Raw genomic sequence first — 21,614 nt, 5'->3', positions numbered from 1 at the left:
AAAAGACAAATATAACAAAGTTCCACTTGAGAGATCATGCAAATGGATTTTAAAAAAAAATACCAATAGGACAGTGGCACATAAAAAATTTGCAAATTAGCTTATTCTGGGGGCACAATTATTCACATAAAAACTATAAAAAACGTAGCTAAGAACTGTGAGCAAACTTTATAGCTGCAGTTCACTAATATAAATGAACTAAGTAAGATGCCTGTTACAAATTTTAGACTCAGGCCAGACAGAGGATGAGTGCTGAGGGGATAATACACAATATTATTTCATTAAAAATAAGTATAATTAACTTATGCTGCTGGTGGGAGATAGGGCATGTGAGGGGGAGGAGGGGAGGAAGAAGGAATGAGCACAAAGATCCCATCTTAAGTTCTGCCAAGAAATTTTGGATCATCAAATCACTTCAATTTTTAAACTAATAAATTTCACATTTGTAACTTAATTATTTCACTGCTAGGTGATCACCTAAAATATTAATTTGGAAATTTAAAGGAAAGGGATCACTTATTTATCTTTTTCTGATGTTATTTTGTGTTGTTGTTTCTACCAAAAACGGTTACTTGCTTTAAAATATTCCCTTTAGGGTCTTAAGAAACATGGTCTACTTAAGGTAATTAATTCTTTATTTGATGCTTCAGAAGTTGATTGAATGGAAGATTATGGCTATAGATTACAGAAAAGTGTAATGAATCAATAGTAATCACAAGATATACCCTAGGAGCTATTTTGCCCCCGTTACTTTCCTCTTGCTCCTAAAAGGGAAGTATGTATTACTATGTTCCTTTTTCCTAAGAAAAATTATGAAGGGGACACAAGTTAAAAAAAAATCATCAATTATTTTTTTTTCCCTGAAGAAAAATCAAACTTGCTTTTATTGATTCCAGTACATAACAGTGTACTTCAGAAAAGTGTACTTTGGGAATAAGACTCTGATAATAACTCCTCTGAGAAAGAAAATATGAAGCATGAATTAGCATATACCTGTTTTTATAAATGCAGATACACAGCTTCATGCTGAACAAAAACAAGAGTGAAGTTAACACTTGTTTAAAACTAAACATGGTGCTGAGCTGTACAAATATGTAATCCTGAGATAACTTCTCTAAAGACTGCTTGAATATTACACCTGGTTTCAAATTCTACAGTGCAAGAATGATGAAGAGAAAGAGGAAAGAATTGAAAGAAAAGTTTAAGAGAACAGCAAAATATTGAGAAGCAGCAGAAAAAAAAAAGATGCAAAAATTGTGAATGTTGAGTTTAGAAAAAAGGCCTTAAGGATATAGGCAGTAATTAATTGGTAATGGATGTCATATGATGTAGCATAACATATAAAGGGGAATTATAAATGTACAATGCCATCAAGTTCTTTATAAAGCCCTACTTCTTCTATAAGTGGGAAGGGGCTTTATACCATGAAGTTAGCCACTAAGTGATAAACAGTTCTGGGCACAGTAACTCAGAAACTATTAGGGCACTGAAGGTCTTTAATTCCATTGATACACAGCATGTATGCCAGTAAAATCACAGGTTTCTTAAAAAAAAAGTTTTCTTATGGTTAAACTGTTAAACATTTGAAAGAAATCATGAAGGAGTTTGCTGGAGACCTTCAAGAATAGAATATATCCAAGGAAATTGTATAGAGGCAGTAGAAAGGGCAACTGAAATCAAGAGACCAAGTTGGGTTTGAATTTTCTCTCTCTTGCTTGAAGTTTTATGCTATGTGAACAAAACAGCTCACTTCCCTGGGACTCAGTTTTCTCACATATGAAACTGAAAACTGTAGTAAATGATTCCTACTGAGTGAATAAAAGGGCAGTAATTAGAGATGGGAAAGTTTATAAGGACGTCAGATTGTAAAGGGTCTCCATGTTTAGTTTGAACTTATTCATATCCTGAGTTAGTACAGAACCTGATACCTAGTAAACATTTTATAAATGCATTTTCATTTATCTGTTCATTCTTCCTAGCTCCATATATAATTATTGAATTTTGCCTGAAATTAAGGGGGATGAATTATATTAACTTAAGAGTATTTTATAATATTAATTTATGGAATTCTAATAAACAGAAAAGCTATTGCTCAAAAAAAAAATTAAGGTGCTCTGTATAAAGACAAGTGGCAAAAGCAAAATATCCTATGGTAAAATTTTATTACAATCAATTCTAAGGGACTATTCAATTTATTTTTAAAAATTAAAATCTATTCAAAATAATTAAGCCATTGGTTGTGGTTTTAGAAATGTTTATGTGGACATATTTGTAGAAACAATATTTTACCCATATAAAGAAATAAGTACCATATAAAATGTTAGAATACACTGTAACAAATTAGCTATGTTTTGCATATTCCAAGTTGTTTGTGGGAGAGCAGAATAGTCAAGATTTTATCTATAATCAATTTTTACAATAAGCTTATTAAAAACTGCTCAATGGTTCCTACTTTGGACATCAAAATTATTTTAAGATTCAACCAAAGTAAAGAATTCTTTATCACACCACACTATTCAGTTATTTTACTAAAACCAAAACTAGTACAATAAAAATTATTAAAAAATAATGTACAATTGTATATACTATTTTTTATTTACATTTTAAAATTTAAACAGTTTTCTGGGAACAAACTCTGTAAGATAATGATAGTTCTTTTTTATTAGACTTGAACCTATTTAAAAACCTCCAGAAAATCTCAATGCTTGTTTTTTAGAGGTAAGCCACAGCTCATTTTAGTTGAAGCAGACTGAATATTAGTTATTTTGCAACATCAAAGTGATTCCATGAGTCTAGACAGCCTCCCCACCTCTGTCTTCGAAGTCTCTCAGACCTTCTATGTGGAGGTTCCACTGAATTCATTACAATAGAGATGGACATTTTATATTCGTAATGATCCAACATCTGTGCAATCTTTTCACGAGATACCCCATGTTTATTCCTCCTATGAAAAAGAAGAATTATAATTTAAGAAATATATAGTTCTTTTTATGCTTATATATTAAACACTAGCATAATAACATGTACTAGTTTTTAAAAACTGAAATAAATAAGAAAGGCCATACATTTTATATGTCACTATTTATCTCTGCTTTCTCAAAGTTCATTTATAATAATTAAAAGTGTAGAGCAATTCACAGGAAAAAGTTAACTGTCACTGAAATCCACTCTTCTGCAGTCTACAAAATGCCAACTTAAAAACTGATCATTATTAGGAATTTCATGAAGCTATACAAAGAATTTGAAACGCATTACTTAAGCTCTTAAACCCACTGGATAGAACAAAAAGCTTAATAGTTTAACCAAAAACAATCCTTTGTGAGTAAACTGTATATTATACTGCTTTGTTGACTAAAATTTAGTAATGTGAAAATTTTTATTTTTTTAAGCAAAATCAATAATTATACTACCTTTTGTTGTTAAACAAACTAAAAACTCTTCTATAAGATCAAATACTTTGAAAAAATTCACTCAGAGATTAGAAACTAGAAATTCTATAGCTCCATATAATTCATTACATGATTGGGGCATCATTTTATTTTCTTAAGCTTAACAGAAAGGCAAACTGTCCTAATGATAAAGGCACTGAATTGGAAGTGAAGATTGTCAGGAGTTTTTGGAAGGGAAGGAAGTTGGAAGGATAAGGAAACTTCATTCAGTAGCTGAGTTGAGATTTGATGGAAATAAGGAATACTAAGGAGAAGGATTACTGAATTTAATATAATTCTACTACTTTTAAGATATTTAATTATTAATATTAGGAAAGCAAATTTATTGCAATGTTAACACTCACTTTCATAATTCAATACTTTACTAACTTCATATAACAAATGTAGTATAAAGCAGGGAGATATTTCCATCTAGGACATCTGCATGTGATACAGAAACACTACTGTACCAAATGAAAACAAAAGGATATCTCAACTATGTCTTTTATATAGCTCTACTTAATAATCATTTTAATAATTCAATATTTTAATTTCAATACTTTAATATCTAAAACAGTTGAGGAAAAATCAGTCTGGAAATAGTATGGGAGGAGATCCAGCTAAAACAGATCATCCTCAGAGTATTTTCTGAATCTCAAAGGATGACAGCAAACAGAACAGATGGAAGAGAACTGCCATTGTTTTTATGCAGTGTTTAAGACTAGGTAAGCTACACTAGCCCCCTTTCTCCTCTAGAGCCATCAGGGTCCAGTGGCCAGACATAGATTAGGACAATCAGAGATAATTCTGAATGCAATGGGAGATTTTGGGCTTTTACAAAATAAGGTCTTTAGCAGGTAGGTCTCAACTGTTTTTGCTTTGGCCAGAAACTTTGAGGGTCTTCCCCTCCCAGAATGAATTTTTTTTGGGGGGGATCCCCTTGATAAAAAAGACTTAGTTTAAAAAAACTGCATCTGGAGCAATCTTCTGTCATCCTGATCACATTTAAGAAAATTAAATCAGGAAGGGTTACAATGAGCTAGAGAATGAGCAAAAAAGAAGTCCATACTAGGAATAGACAAAATTTTAAAAGCACTTAAGAGTCAATTCTTGGAATATCTCAAGGAGAAAAAAATTTCAAATATTCACAGAGAGTGCTATTACTTAAAAACAAAAACAAGTCTATATCAACAACTAATGACTCCTCATTTATTAAAAAAAAACAACAAAAACCTATATAAAAATGTTCTCTCCATGAACTGACATCTTGAACACTTGAAAACAGAACAAGCAAATTATGCTGGTTTTCTACAACAAACCACATCTCCATAGTTACCTGAATGAAAAGTGTGAAAGTCTAAGAGCCCTCTAGTATTTATTTAGAATAAAAGAATTCAGAACCAGAAGGTACATTAGAAATTATTTACAGATGAGAAGATCAGATCCAGGGAGTTGAAGTGATTTACCATCTAGTCACTTAGTCAGGAAGCAGCATTATTTATTGATTTTTAGAAACGGCTCAGAATAGCAAAATATAGTTTTGATCCTTGTTCTTCATTTCTAACTATGAAAAATGCTTTAATAAAATGTTGTATAAAGCAGGAAAATATACTCATCTAGGACATCTGTGTGTAATATAGAAGCTCTATTGTACCAAGTAAAAACAAAAGGATGTCTCAATCATATCTTTTATATATAATTCTATCTATACACATTATCTCTCTACCAAGACTACAAATTCAACAGTTGATACCATTTTATTTACCACCACCCACCAATACCAAGAAGGTGGTAACCTTCTTTCAGAAGCATTTAAGTGTTAGGCAAGAGAAAAAGCAGTGTTACCCCCCCAGGGAGTTCACTTGCTTCTGTGGATAGATACAGTACAAATGAGAAGGAATCTCAAAGAAATGAAACATACTGGGGGCTGGGAGGGAAGAATATGAGAAGTGAGTTTTAAAATGAATCCTAAAAGAAGCCAGAGAAGCCAGGAGGTGAAGATGGGAAGAGAGCATTCCAGATATGGGGCAGAGTGAATGAGTCAGCAAAAAGGCACTGAATTGGAAGTGAAATGTCAGGAGTTTTGGAGGGGAAGGAAGTTGGGAGGATCAGGAAAGTTCATTCAGGAGGTAGTTGAGATGAGGTTTGATGGAAATAAGGAATACTAAGGAGAAGGATTACTGAGAAAAGTTCAACAATTTAGCAATAAAAAGATCAATAATTTGAGGGAGAGCAATTTCTGTTCAATAAAGTCAGAACCTAGACTTTAAGGAACTAAAAATGAGTGAGAAGAAAACCAAGAAAAGCTACAGGATAATTTATCAAATGAGGAAATGGTAGGAGCAGCAAAGGCTTTTTAAGGATAGGGGAGACATGTCTCCTCTTTTCCATCATTCTCATTTAATGAATTCACTGTTCTTACTCCATACTCCTAATTTTCTGTTGTCTCATTCTTAGAAATATTAATTAATTATGGAAGCAGTATCAAATAAGAGCAGTTGGAACCACTCTTTGTCCTTAGTCATACTCCCTGTCTTTATCATGATGTTTTAGTACTATTAAGGCTTAGTTATCCTATCTCTATTCTATCCCTGCCCTCCCCACCTCACCATCTAAGTACTAACCTCCCTTGAACTAAGTGGGATCTCTATCCTTGGATGAGATGTAGTCCTTGGGAAATATAAAAAAGGCAATCTCCTCAAGTTCAAGTATCTGCAGATAAAACCCATTACAAAGGCCTGTCTCTTAGCACAGACACATACTTCCCTGTGCCCAGTGTGTATGTTCTTTAGTACCACCTAATCTTTTTCCCCTTCAGGAGTGAGACTCTCCTTTTACTCTCCTCCCATTCCAAATCCTTCCCTTAGATTGTCTTTTCTTCCCACAAAGCCTTCACTATTATTCTTAAAAGTCTGAAGAAGTTACTATCCTTTATTCACTTATAGAATTGGTAGGGATGTGTCTTCAGTTCCCCCATTTTTCTTACCTCCTTATTTTTTTATATTTTTTATATTTTCTTACCTCTTGCCACTTTTCCCCATTGTTACCCTTACCACTAAAAGAATCTGTTTTACTTATAGGAAGTATTATGACATTTAGTCCTTGGAATATTATTATAGCTTAGCTCTTCTTCCTTTACTTATCCTAATTCTTTAAGTTCCCTTTAAAATATCTAGTTTCTTGGGTTCTTTTTAAACCTCAATAATCCTTCATTTGAATTTAAGAAACCCAACAACCTACAAATACAACCATTGATTTTATTATTTGTTTTTGCTTAACTATTTCTGTGACTTTGAATTAAGTAATTTAATGTCCTTAGGCCTCAGTTTCTTCATGTGTGACAAGAAAGGGTCTGAACAGTCTTTGAGATTCCTTCTACATCTGTGATACTATGATCTCTTCTCGACAATTATACATCTATAGAATTCTTCTATTTCTCCTGATGAGAGAGTATGCAAGTCAATTATTCAGATCACACAAAAGTTTTGTGTTTTTTCTGCACCATGGTCAGGTCTGTTAAGAAATATTATTTTGTTAACTGTATAGAGGATAGCTGGAGAGAAATTTAAGGCAAGAAGATCTATTAGGAAACTGCTGCAATTAGAGCATGTGGTATCTATATAAGGAAAGAGAAAAGATCAGATTCAGATGGTATTGTCCCAGTAGAAATGGCAAGATTTGGCAACTGATTGGATATACAGAGCTGAGGGGCCTGCAGAGAGAGGAAAATAAGGATGAGGTTACAAACCTGGGATACAAACCAGAATTAGCTCTGGCTCCCTATGGCCTCTATGATAAAATATAAATTCCTATATTTAGCTTTTAAAGCTCTTCACAGCTGGAGTGCAATCTAGCTCTCTGGCCCAAATTTACATTACTCTCCTTTCCTCCCTGGATGGCTTAGTTACACTATCACCTCTGTCCTGGCTCTCCCACACCCAAGAATGGCATCTCCTTGGCTCTGTCTGTTGAATGGAGCTCAAGCACTATTTAACATCATGTTTTTCCTGATCTTTCCAACTGTTATTGTCCTCTCTAATTTCATAATTATTTGGTTTATTTTTTGCTTATTTTTTATTTTGCATTCATTTACTTTGTATATACTTCTACGTATAAATTCCCTTCCTCTTCCTTTCCCAAAAAAACATAAGCTCTCTGGTTTCATCTTTGGTCCTTTTAAGTCCATCAACAAGCATATAGCAGAGGCAAAATAAAGGATTGACGATTTTTTGGTTACATTACATCTGGCACATAATTCCTTTTTCTGAGGTTTTTGGGTTACAAAGACTTGCAAAAACTAGTCCTCCATCTTGCCAATCATGTGATCTTGCAAACTCCTTTTAAGGATCCCAAATTATTGTATATAGAATATATATTGCTATAAAAGTTCACTTCTTTAATATCAACATTTTTCTAATGGTGTTCTGAGTCTAATTATGTAACATCAAATATGTGAGCAAAAAAGAAGATAAAACCAATCATATTACAAAAAATAAAATATAAGTTATGGGCAGCCCAAGTAATGCAGTGCTATCTTTGAGAACCAAAAGATAGATTTTGGCACATTAGACTTTCTAGGAAAGATTAGTTTAAAAAAGAAAAACTGATAAAAATTACAAAGGATAAGAAAGTCTTATGGGACTGAAAGCCAGACCAGATTTACTAAAGAATGAAAATTAAATTATTCTTCAAACACTGGTAGGAGATTGTATCATTTCCTTCATTCTTCCTTCAGATTTTTATATGATGAATTATATGCCATGTCAAAAAGTATCAGGAAATATATTCTATTCTTAACTTTAATATCCATAGTTTCTTAACTTTCATTTCATTTTTCCCTATCACAATGTTAGGAAAACTGTAAAGAATTCCTTTCATCACTGCATTTGCTTTGTAGAGGATGCAATGAGAAAATCAAACAAAAAAGGAAGGAAGACTGCTTCTCTGAAAAACATGAAAATGAAAGAAACAGGTCTAAAAAAGGAAATACAAAGGGAAGCCAAGAAGTATACTAGAAAAGAGGTGATAGGAGAATAGAAGCAAAATGCAGAGCTGGCCTAGTGTGGTTATTTTGCTGAAAGAGGGCAATAAAGGTAATGATTACTTCTAATATCTTAGAATTCACATGAGATAAATCATAAATTAAGTAAATTAAAGACAATAAAAGATAGTTAATACAATCAAAGACAGGATCTCTTAAAAACTATGCTTTAACATTAAAAAAAAAAAAATGTTCCTTGGACGTATATAATCGTCACACAGGGTTGGGGTGAGGATAGGAACTGGAGTTGCTGGTTTGCTGAAATGTTTTTCCTCTTTTATTCTTTGTTATAAAATATCTTGCTGGAAAGGGACATATTAAAAAGTGGCATAAAAACAAAAGATATGAATAAATTAAAATATAACAGTAAGAAATCAATGTTCCATTTAAATCAAAAGACCAAATTTGATATAGTTGTCATTTAACAGAACTCTTATCAGTAATATTCTGCCATTTAAAGCAATTTAAGAAAGGCAGCAAGAATAGAAAAGCATTAAATTAAATCTGAAAATCCTAATGCTAATCCCATTTTGTAGTTTGTGACTGGGTAAATCTTTAAACATTTATAACATATTAACCTACTTCAGAAATTAGTACTTAGAATTAAGAGTTAATGTATGCAATAGAGCTTTATAAATTGTATGGATCAATATAAAATATTATTGCCAAGTGCCTTAGCAATGTAAAAAAATACTAATTTGATAAATTAAAGTGTTTTCTTACTTTTCTAATTCCTCAGGATCAAATTTCCACCATGTTTCAGGTTCGTGAAACTCTACACGGTATCCTTTGCCTATAGCCTACAAAAAAGTCATGTTAAAAGTGAAGTTAGATTTCCTAAAATAAGAAAAGCTGTACCATTGCATATATGTTAGGGGCACTTTAAGTTTGCTCAAGAAACACTGTAAATTTCACATTTTTATACAAAATATATTAGAATTTTTTCCTTTGGCATTTATTTTATTTCAATTGTTAATTAATAGTAACATGATAAATTTATTTTCATCTATATGAGAATCATCACTTAAAATTTTTAAAATAATCTTTTCTGAAACAGGAAGAAATAAAAAGATCAAAGCACCCACATTTTTGGTATTTGTGAATGAAAGTACAGAGAGAAAACAATGACTAAATCAAAATTTTCTATTACTCATATTTACCATTTCCACATAAGGTTTCATTTCCCAAGCTTGGGTATTAGTGTTATCTATTATAACTGGAGATCTTCCCTGATCAATAGCTTTCTTTGCTGAAAGAAAAAGGAAATTTCAATAAAAACACTTCAGGAATACAAAGTAAATACACACAACAGAATTAAATGGTAACAAGCAATCACTCTATTAAAAGTTTCTAGAAAAAGAATTTGTTTCTTTGTTCTAAATCAGGCAGAACTGTGAATTTACTCTGACTAGCTTGCTTGCTACAGTTGTTTTAGCTAAGTAATTGGGACCAAAAAGCTTTGTGTATATCTCACACTTAACTACTTGAGTCATAGAGCAACATATTTGCATGTGCCTTCCTCTAAGAATGTGGCATAAAGTACTTGTATTTAAAAGAACTTGTCAATTTGGTTATTTCCATGCTAATTTAAAATTTCAAAACAATTTAAGAATAGGCTCAATTGATAAATCAGAACAATATAAATGGCTCCAACATCTATCAATATGGCCTAGAGTCCAAGGTTTAGGACAGAAAAAAAAAAAGACCCTATCACAAAAACAGATGGCTAACCTACTAACTACGCTTGCAGTGTGTTTTGAGGGGAGATGATAGGACCTATCAATTCAAGTAATAACACTAAAAAGATCACCTTAGGTCTAAAATATGTGCCCTATTCCTGACAATTCTATTCATGAGATATTTTAGGTCAATGACCTAGCGATCCTTCTAGCATTAGGTTCACAATCAAGATATTACTCTTCCCAATAAACTGGGAAAACATTTTTACAATTAAAGGTTCTGATAAAGGCCTTCTTTCCAAAATATACAGAGAATTAACTCTAATTCATAAGAAATCAAGCCACTCTCCAATTGATAGTCAAAGGATATCAACAGACAATTTTCAGATGATGACATTGAAACTATTTCTACTCATATGAAAGGGTGTTCCAAATCATTATTGATCAGAGAAATCCAAATTAAGACAACTCTGAGATACCACTACACAACTGTCAGATTGGCTAAGATGACATAAAAAGACAATGACGATTGTTGGAGGGCATGTGGGAAAACTGGGACACTGATGCATTGTTGGTGGAATTGTGAACAGATCTAACCATTTTGGAGAGCAATTTGGAACTATGCTCAAAAGTTATGTGCACACCCTTTGATCCTGCAGTGTTACTACTGGGCTTGCATCCCAAACAGATCTTAAAGGAGGGAAAGGGACCCACATGTGTAAAAATGTTTGTGGCAACTCTTTTTGTAGTGGCTAGAAACTGGAAACTGAATGGATGCCCATCAATTGTAAAATGGCTGAATAAATTATGGTATATGAATGTTATGGAATACTATTGTTCTGAAAGAAATGGCCAGCAGGATGAATACAGAGAGACTTACATGAATTAATGCTAAGTAAAATGAGCAGAATCAGGAGATCATTATACACTTCAACAACAATACTATATGAGGATCAGTTCTGATATCAGTGGCTATCTTCAGCAATGAGAGGATCCAATTCAGTTCCAATTGAACAGTGATGAACGGAACCAGCTATACCCAGTGAAAGAACACTGGGAAATGAGTGTGGACTGCATGCATTTTTGTTTTTCTTCCCAGCTTATTTTTACCTTTCTAAATCCGATTTTTCTTGTGCAACAAGAGAACTGTATAAATATGTACACATATATTGTATTTAAGATACACTTTAATATGTTTAACATGTATGAGACTGCCTGCCATCTAGGGGAGGAGGTGGAGGGAAGGAAGGGAAAGAAGTGATTGCAAGGGTCAATGTTGAAAAATTACCCATGCATATGTTCTACCAATAAAAAAGCTATAATAAAAAAAAATAGCCACCAAAAAAAAAAAAAAGATACTCTTCCTTCTATCTTCCCAAATCCAATATATGATCAATTCTTGCTGATTTTACCTTTGTAATTTCTCTCATGTATGACACCCTTTCTCTTTACTGACACTGTCATTTTCTTAGTGCAAATTCCCACCACCTCATGCCAAGACTTGGTGTCCCTGTCTCATCTTTTGTGACTCTAGTTTATCTTCTACTCATTCACCCAAGTGATGTCTGATCATATCACTTCCCGTATTTTCTTTTCATTTGGTGATCCCATAAACTCCCTAGGCAGACGATTCTCAGATTGACTTATTTGGCTCTAACTTCTATGGTGACTTCCAGTCTACCTCCAAATGCTTTTTGGACAATTCAAATTTAAGATGTTGAATATTGAATTCTTTTCCTTCTTAAATCCTAGCCTTTTCAAACTTTGCTATTATGGCTAAAGGTTCCACCAACTTCCTAGTCTCCCAAGAGAAGTTTCACCTTTAAGGCTTCACTATCTCACTTTCTACACCTCATTTGTCAATTTCACTTTTGTGACATTTCTCAAATACCTCACCACCCCCCACTGCCACTACTTTTGGCACCACCTCATCCAAAGGCCTCCCCCATTTTAGTCTACTCTTAATTCAACCATGCAGTGATTTTTCTAAAGCACAGGTAAGACCATATCCTCAACTCCAATTGTTCTCATAACATAACAAGATCAAATTTTAAATCCTGCTTAGTGTTCAGTGCTGTTAATAAGCTAACCTCTCAGTCTTCTTATACGTTACATACTCCCTTGCCATGTACCCTGTGATCCAGTGATGCTGGCATCCCTGCAGTTCCTCAAACAAAAACCTCCACTCCTGACATCAGGTGTTTTCATTGGTAGTTGTCCATATCTGTAATGTTCTCCCACCTCATCACTATCTCCTGGCTTGCTTCAAGGCCCAGTTAAAAATCCTACCTTCTACAGGAAGTCTTTCCCAATCCCTCTTAATTCTAGTTTTTCTCTTTTTGTTGAGTATTTTCTATTTATCCTACATATAGTTATCTGTTACTATTTGCATATTTTCTGTATCCCAACTTCTTAGCATAAGGTTTGACACATAGTAGATGCTTAATAAATGCTTGTTGGATGGATTTTAATGAAGACCTCTGAAATGGAGGTAATCCTGGGAGGGTAAAACTTAATTATTCCCTCCTTCCTCACTATCAGTAATCTTGGGAAAAATCAATTAAACTTCTGTGGATCTCAAAAAGAGAGGACTGGACTTGGAGGCTCTTTAAATCTTTTGATCCTATCAACTTACTGTGCATTATGTTAATCAGATGATCGAAATGCAAAGGGAAGCTCTTTTAGAGATAAATCAGAAGTAGAAAGGGCAGATATAAATGCAGTATTAAACAATATTGGGCTTTTGGCAGCCAAAGACCAATGGGAAAGTACTGGGCAATGGGGAAAACAAAGATGCTTAGGAGAAGAAACAAAGCAGCCACTAGGAAAGATAAGAAAGTGTCAGACTCATTTTGCCTATCATCTCATTTGGATCTTGATAGTCTAGAATCAAGTTCTATAGGTATTATTATAACCATTTTACAGATAAAGAAATAAAAGCTGAAAGATTGAATGTCTTCATTAGGGTCATAGAACTAAAGAAGTGCCTTAGGACCCGAATTTCCTTACTTCAAATATAACATTCTTATCTACTAGACAGATCTATTCTTCCAAGAATCAGACAGGATCACAGGCAAGACACCAATATGCAAAAAGGACCAAGGATCAATTATGTAAATAAAGCTGTTTAGTTTGTGGAATAAAAGAATTGGGGGTGGGGTGGGGTGGGTAGGGGGATGGGAAAACACAAAGAATAGCTCTAGCTTCTAGCATTTTTAAGTTCTAGATTGTTAGCTGCATATAAGGGAAAATCTAATAAAGAAAAGGATCCTCAGGAGGCAGGAGGTCTCCCTTCATTATATGATTTCAAGCAAAAGCTGGATAAGTATTTTGAAGAGATGCTACAGAAAGGATTCCTGTTCAGAAATAAGGTAAGCTAAATGACTACTGAGATTCCTTCCAATTCTGAAATTCTATATACTAAGATCTCTATGCTGATTTGACCAGGTACACAGAGATGTGTTTTATTTATTTATTAAAAAGCCTGAGAGACATCATCTAATGTTATCACACCTCTGCTTTGGTTCCAGTCATGGGCATCACCAAGTTGTCTAACATTATATGAGTACCCATTTCGATGCCGAAAATAATCATCAGTGCTGAAGACGATGCCACCACGATTCTGACCGAGCAGAACACTGTCAACAGAAGCAAAGAATTTACAAATGTTATATATAGAAATCTCTACATATCTAGAAATACACTTTTTAAAAACACTCAAAAGCATATTAGTTATACTTAATAATTGAAATGAGATAATTCAGTTCTGGGCATGTCACCTCATGGAAGAAATATTATCTGTTTAAAGCCAAAATCCAAGATGGATTTAAATATACACAACATGTCTGCCACTCTTCACAAATCAGAAAAACTTTTTTCTCTTGGCTTCATCTTTTTTTTTTTTTTTGGAGAGGAGGCAACACAGAGGAATCAATATTTATTAATATATATTTATAGAAATAGCTCTACAATGAATTACATATACTTTGCCTTAGTAAATAACCATAATATAATCCTTATAGTTTATTAAAAATTATCAACTATTCTATATTTCAGCAACATCATCAAGAGTTCTTGAATTGAGTTAGCATTATACTTCCCTATTCAGAATACTCACAAATCACTCTATTTTTTTTTTCTTCCTTTGCTGTCAACAGTCATATTTTGCTATTGCCACAGTCTACTTCAAAGAGCTTTTATGTTGCTCTTAGCAAATTTTATGTTGCTTTAATAAAACAAACTGAACATGTCAGGGAAAACCAGATTTTCAAGCCTATTAAGCCAGTAACCTTATACCAACACTAATAGTTTGATACCTTGACTTTATCTTTAGTAACTATATAATTAATTCACCTTCAATGAATTAATAACCTGAAAATGAACACTATAGGAATATTTTATTCTACAGAATCTTACATTTGATCCAAAACAACTCTAAATAACAAAACAATATCATGAAGAATAATTTCATGTTTAGAGGTTGTGGTATAAAATATCTGAACCCCTAAAATGGTACAAAAATTTTAAAAAGAATTCAGTTAGGAGTGAACAAGTGGGGAGGGAATTAAATAAACTTCGCTTAGGAGAAAGGAAGAAAGGACCTTTATTTTATTTAATAATATACTCAGAACTCCAAAGTTCCGAATAGAGAATATTTATCAGTCTTTGATATAGCCAATAGCAGAAAAATGAGGTGAAGGAATATTGAGAATGATTGGGCAAGACCTGCATTCCTTCTCTTCTCTAATTACCATCATTCCCAACACTTTAGGCCACAGAAAGTAACAGGCTATTAAGTTCCCTAAAAAAATACTAGACTAGAAGTACTCATCTTATTATCACCAATACACTCACTTCCAACAATGAAATATAAGCATGCTATAATTTGGTAACACGATACAAAAATCTATTTTAAATAGCTCTCAAAATGTATGAAACAGACCCTGTCTTGGGTTTTTTACTTCCAAAAATTCAATAAGTTATTCTTGTTCCAAACCTTTTTGAAAAGTAAAAAGATACTAATCTGTCCACATCTTTTCTTTCACAGGGTTTTTGAAAACTTCAAAAAGAAAATGTAATAAATACCAGAAATTTTTAGAAATAAATGTTAGGTGTCTTGAGAAATCTAAACTATATTTCATTCCCTAATGCACACTCCCTTTAATGCTTATAAAAGTTGTTTAGTACTTTCATATGCTCATGACCAACTATCTTATAATTTATTTGTCGCTTTTATGTCATTTAATTTGCCCCCATAACATTTATTGTTGAGTTCACACAAGAGCTACTTAATAAATATTGCTGACGAACAATAGAAGAAATAAGCTATTTTATTTTACCACTTCTATTGGTGGGGAAAGGGCGTAACAACATCTCCCCCAATAGAGGGCAGAATAAACATGTTTAGATACCATTTTTAAATATTTTGAATTAAAAATCTCCAAAATAATGAAGTACTTTTGGATATGGAAAAAAAATTGAAACGAGCTCTTGCACTTGAATAAAATATTCTAAAGATACTGAATATAAAGTTAAACATTTTAAGCAAAAATAACTAAAACAAATAGGAACTTCAATTAAATATTGAAGGTATTTTTGAAAAACAAAAATTTTTTAAAGTTCTTTTGGTCAAATGTTGTCAGAAGTCCTGCATGCATACCAAAATACCAAAACAAGTAATGAATTTAGTAACACTCTCAATAAGCCTAATTAAAAATAATCAGATGTGACTGGACTATGTTTTTTTTTTAATTATTTTTATCAAAGCTTTTTAATTTTCAAGATATATGCATGGGTAATTTTTCAACATTAACGCTTTTTATTTATTTATTTAATTTTGCTGAGGCAATTGGGGTTATGTGACTTGCTCAGGTTCACATAGCTAGGAAATGTTAAGTAGCTGAGATCACAGTTGAACTCAGGTCCTCCTGACTTCAAGACTGGTACGCTGAGACACCTACCTGCCCCTCAACATTAACTCTTGCAAAACCTTGTATTCCAATTTTTCCCTGCTTTCCTTCACCCCTCCCCTAAATGGCAAGTAATCCAATAAATGTTAAACATGGTAAAAATGTAAAATCCAATACAAGTAGACACAGTTATACAATTATCTTGCTGCACAAGAAAAATCAAATAAAAAAAAAAGAAAAAAAGAAAAAGAAAAAGAAAAAAGAAAATGCAAGCAAACAACAAAAAGAGTGAAAATGCTATGTTGTGATCCACACTCAGTTCCCACAGTCCTCTCTCTGCGTGCAGATGGCTCTTTTTTTATCACAAGACCATGGAACTGGCCTGGATCATCTCATTGTTGAAAAGAGCCACAAATGAACTGTTTAAAAAATATATTCCCTGCACTAAGAACAGGGGAAGGGGCCCTTGTAATGTCTTCAATGCAGTTCAACATCTTGGCAGCTTCCTTTCTTTACTTTCTTCTGTAAGAAAGGTAAACATGATGGGAGGCCTCTGGGAAGATGGTAGGATAGGTCAGAAAATTCAAAGTACTCTAGATTTTCCTTACAAACCAAACAAAATTGTGACTAAGAGTGAATGTAAACTGGTGAAAAACTAATAAGCCTTAGGGTAGAGGTCTTCCAGGAGATAACTAGATAAGACCTGAATAAGAATTTCAGGAAAAGGGAGGTTTAACAAGTGTGAATTGTAAACTCCATGCTAGCTCCAGAGAAACAGCAAGAGGCCAAGACTTGAGGTTAACTAGATTTGAGTAAATCCTCAGCCATAAAAACAGAACCTTCAGGGTGGGGAATATGAGGTTTGACACCCAGAAGATTGGGTGCTTCAGGCTGCCACACACACACATTCTCTTGCAGGAAGGGAGAGCTCTGTCAAAGTGGAGAGCTTAAGTGAAGCTAGAGGTACTATCCCCTCAAACTCAGGATTAAAGGGACCTTACACTAATAATTCTCATTAAAAAAAAAACAACAGGCAAAGAAAGAAAAAACAACTCAATTATAGAAACTTATTATGGGAATAGGGAAAATGGGGTTCATTTTCCAAGGACAATGAAGTAATAAAGAGACTCTCCTACTCCAAAAAGTAGTGTTAAATGGCTACCTGCGCAGAATTTATAGAATTCAAATCAAATGAAATTGAAGAAAAACTAAGACTAAAATAAAATAAAAAACCATTCAACAACAAGATTATGAAATCAACCAACAAGAAAAGGAGATTATGGGGCAGCTAGATGGTGCAGTGAATAGCACACCAGCCCTGAAGTCAGGAGGACCTGAGTTCAAATTTGATTTCAAGACACTTCCTAGCTGTGTGACTCTGAGCAAGTCACTTCATCCCAACTGCCTCAGCAAAAAAAAAAAAAAAAAAATAGATAAATAAAAAATAAAAGAGAGTTTATTCTTTAGAAATTAGAATTTGAATAGAAACCAATGAAGCTATAAGAGACCAAGAAATAACAAAACAAAATATAAAGAATGAAAACTTATTATATAAGAGACTGTGAAACAATTTACAAGAAAAGCAACAACAGATTTGGAGAACAGATCAAGAGAAAACTTAAGCTATTGAACTAGCTGAAAACTGAGACCAAAAAAGAGAACCTTGACACAACAATACAAGAAATAATCAAAGAAAATTGTCCTGAAGTGAGAACAAGAGGGCAAAGTAGAAATAGGAAAAAATCCATGGATCACTATCTCAAAGAAATCTACAACGGAAACAATGAACATAAATACTAAATTTTGAAACCCATGATCAAAGAGAAAATTTTATAAAAAACAAACAAAAATCAAATAACCTGAAACTACAATTAGAATTATATAGGATTATCAGCAGCTACAATAAAATATATTATATATATTGACAATCAAAAGAACTAGGCCTGCAGCAAAAAATATTGTGTATCCAGTAAAATTAAGTATAATACTGAACAGGAAGAAAAATGACATTCAGTGAACTCTCAGATTTTTTAGGATTCTGTCTCAAATCTGAATTCAAATAGAAAATTTAACATATAAGAGTCAACGTCAAAAATAAATTTCAATGAACTCAGTAAGGACAAATTTGTGGGTTTTTGTAAGGAAATTTAAGCCACTGACAATAATGATTAAGTAGTCTAAAAGAAAGACTGGGGCAGAGCTGAGTATAATCTAACTCTGATAAGCAAAATTGTTTAGAAAAAGGTAAAAATATTAATCATACTATACAAATGAGGTAGAAAGAACCCACAGAGTATTTAGATGGGGGAGGAAACATGGGGGATATCAGGAATCTGTTAAATAGAGAATAAGACATATACAAACCAAGGAGGGTATAGCACTCTCTAAAATCTATTAGGAAATAAGGGGTGGAGAGGAAAAGATCAGGTAGAATATAGAAGGGTTAGTTAGATTAGTCTGAGTGTTTATTACCCCACAATTGAAGGGATAAAGAAGGAAGAAAAGGGTGGAGTTTGAGAAGATAAAGGAGGTTTGGGAGGGGGGAGGTTGTTAAGTGTGTATACACACACACACACACACACACACACACACACACACACACACAGCCTATGGGCCCAAGGCAAGTTAAAGACTGGAACTAAAGTAGAAAAGTTAGAAGACACAGAAAAAAAGAGATATATACACAAACATAAAAACAATGATCAAGAGTATAATTTATTAGGAAAAAATGTAGGGATAATAATCATTGATCTCAAAGTCAAATTTCAAGACTCAATCAGAAGAGAAAGCTACATTATATCAGTCATATTAATACTGTTTACATACATATATGTATATATATACCCATGCTTAAAACTGTAGCCTGCTTCAGGGAGTTTGGGGAAGAAAGAGAAAAAAGGGGGAAAAAGAATTTAAAAGTACACAGCATCAAAAGGATATGAACAATTTTCAGATGATGAAATTAAAGCCTTCTTTACTCATGAAAAAATACTATAAATCACTACTGATTAAAGAAATGCAAATTGAAACAATTCTAAGGTATCATCTTATACCTCTCAGATTGATTAGACAGGAAAAGATAATGATAAATATTGGAGGGGATACAGGAAAACTGGGATACATTGTTGGTGGAGTTGTGAAGTTACTCAATCACTCTGGAGAGCAATCTGAAATTATATGTCCAATGGGCTATAACTATGACCCTTTGACCCAGAATTAGTATTACTGGGACTATGTCCCAAGGAAATCATAGAGGGAAAAGGAAATGCTTGCAGCAACAAACTTACAAACTTTTTTTTTTTTTTTTTGGGTAGTGGTGGTAGTGGTGGCGGCAAAGAATTAGAAAATGAGTGGATACCCATCAATTGGGGAATGGCTGAATAAGTTATGGTATATGAAAATTATGGAATATTATTGTTCTATAAAAAATGATGAACAAACCAATTTTAGAAAGGCTTGTAAAGATTTTTATGAACCGATACTGAGTGAAACAAACAAAACCAGGAATACGTTGTATATAATAACAGCAAAACTGTGTGATCAACTATGAAAGACTTTGTTCTTTCTCAGCAGTTTAATGATCCACTATAATCCCAATAAACTTTGGGTAGAAAAAGCCATCTTTTTTCAACCCTGAGGTGATTCAAGCAAATTGCAATAGACTTGTGATGGAGAAGCATCTGCATCCAGAAAGAGGACTATGGGGAATGAATGTGAACCATGACATAATATTTTCACCTTCTTTGTTGTTGAATGCCTGCTTTTTGTTTTCTTTCCTCCCCCATCCCCCGGTTTTGATCTGATTTTTCTTATGCAGCATGATAATTGTGGAAATATCATGGAAGAATTGCACATGTTAAACATATATTGAACTGCTTGCTGTTAAGGGAAAGGGGTGGGAAAAAGGGAGTGAGAAAAAATTGGAAACACAAGGTTTTGCAAGGGTGAATGTTGAAAATTATCTTTACACGTATTTTGAAAAATAAAAAGCTATTATTATAAAAAGGGGAAAAAAATGTCATCTGCATGCAGAGAGAGAACTATGGAGACTGAATGTAAATCAACACATGGAATGTTCACTTTTTCTTTCCTAGTGTTTTTGTTGTTCTGATTTTTCTCTCCCAATATGATTCATAAAGAAATATGCATGTATAACCAGAAAAAATAAAACAATTTTAAAAAGAAAAAAAATAAAGTATTCTAACATAGTTCCAAACCACATTCATGTAAGCATAAAATCTGATCTTTAGAAAGGATCTTAGTAATCATTTAGATCAATACCTCCTTTTACAGGCGAGGAAACTGAGGCCCAAAGAGTCCAATGTTACAAAGCTAGTTAGTGGCAGAGATGAAACATTCTAGAATATCAGTGACATTGAATTAATTATTGTTGTTATTTTTTAAAAATTTACATAGCAGAGAACAAAATAAAACCTATAAGGAAGCAAAGATGAACAGTCATCAATACAATGTTTTCTATTATCATATATGCTTTCCTGAAATGGAAATTTATTGTTATACTATATTTTTAATCCTCCCTGGTTTTTTTAATAGCTTTTTATTTTTCTAAATATAAGAAGATAGCTTTCAACATTCACCATTGCAAAATCTTGTGTTCCAAATTTTTCTCCCTCCTTCCCCTCCTCTCCCAGACAGCAAGCAAATCCACTATAAGTTAAAGGTGTGCAACTGTTCTAAACATATTTCCACATTTGTAATGCTATATAGGAAAAATAAGATCAAAAGGGAAAAAAACACAAGAGAAAAAAATACAAACCATCACCACCATCAAAATGTTTCGATCCACTTTCAATTTCTATAGTTATCTCTTTAGATGCAGATAGCTTTTTCTATCACAAGTCTTTTGGAATTAGTTTGAATCACCTCATTGTTGAAAAGAGCCTAGTCCATCACAGTTGTTCAAGTCCTTCTTGTTCAGCCGGGTACATGACACAATTTTCCCCCCCTTTTTTTTCTATTTTATTTTTTCTTATTTTGTATGTAAGTTTTAAATAAATTTTTAGCAAGAAAGGTAAACACCAAATGTTTTATCAAAATTATCAGTTCTACTTCCAATTTCCTATGGATGACATTCTTCTTGTATGCAAGGCCTTAGAGACCAAATTTTACTTCTGATACTAACAATCTCCTATCCCAGATTAAAAACCTTCTTCATAATCTATGTGATTATTAACAAGCAATTACTAAACATTTAATGATTCTAAGGAACTGGGTTAAATGCAAGTACTACAACTGGTAAGTATAAAATTTAGGTTTTAACTTCAAAGAACTTATTTTCTAGTTGGTTAGTCAAAATACACACAAAAATAAAACACAAAATTCTCTATTAATGTCAAATGGGTAGTATGAAGAACAAATGGGCAGAAGTTTGAAGGAAAGCAAGACTACTATGGGCTTAGGCAAAGGAAAATTTCTTGGAGAACAAGAGATTTCAGGCAGAGCCAGAAGATAGGGATGGGAAGATAAGGAATGTTTTCACTGCTCTTCCATCTCAGGTTGTGCCCATGTCATGAATGGAGCACTTCCACTAATAAGA

The 21,614-nt window shown here is 33.1% G+C and overlaps 1 protein-coding gene across 6 annotated transcripts in view; it reads right to left on the bottom strand.

The window, feature by feature from the left end:
* The window catches only part of N4BP2L2 (NEDD4 binding protein 2 like 2), a 76,373-nt gene that overhangs the window by 44,519 nt on the left and 10,240 nt on the right, over positions 1–21,614 (bottom strand). For all 6 annotated transcript variants that reach the window (XR_004233134.1, XR_004233135.1, XM_031960718.1 and 3 more), the window contains exons 3-6: positions 13,662–13,786; positions 9,630–9,718; positions 9,193–9,269; positions 2,810–2,944 (exon numbers count right to left, since the gene is read on the bottom strand). Coding sequence is in view for 4 of the 6 variants with exons in the window: in XM_031960718.1 (XP_031816578.1) it covers positions 2,810–2,944; positions 9,193–9,269; positions 9,630–9,718; positions 13,662–13,786 (426 nt within the window). In the remaining 2 variants the exon portion in view is untranslated. The remainder of the gene's footprint in view (positions 1–2,809; positions 2,945–9,192; positions 9,270–9,629; positions 9,719–13,661; positions 13,787–21,614) is intronic.

Source organism: Sarcophilus harrisii, chromosome 3 (assembly GCF_902635505.1).
Source record: "Sarcophilus harrisii chromosome 3, mSarHar1.11, whole genome shotgun sequence".
NCBI classification, from domain to species: domain Eukaryota; kingdom Metazoa; phylum Chordata; class Mammalia; order Dasyuromorphia; family Dasyuridae; genus Sarcophilus; species Sarcophilus harrisii.
This window is presented reverse-complemented; position numbering and strand designations above follow the sequence as displayed.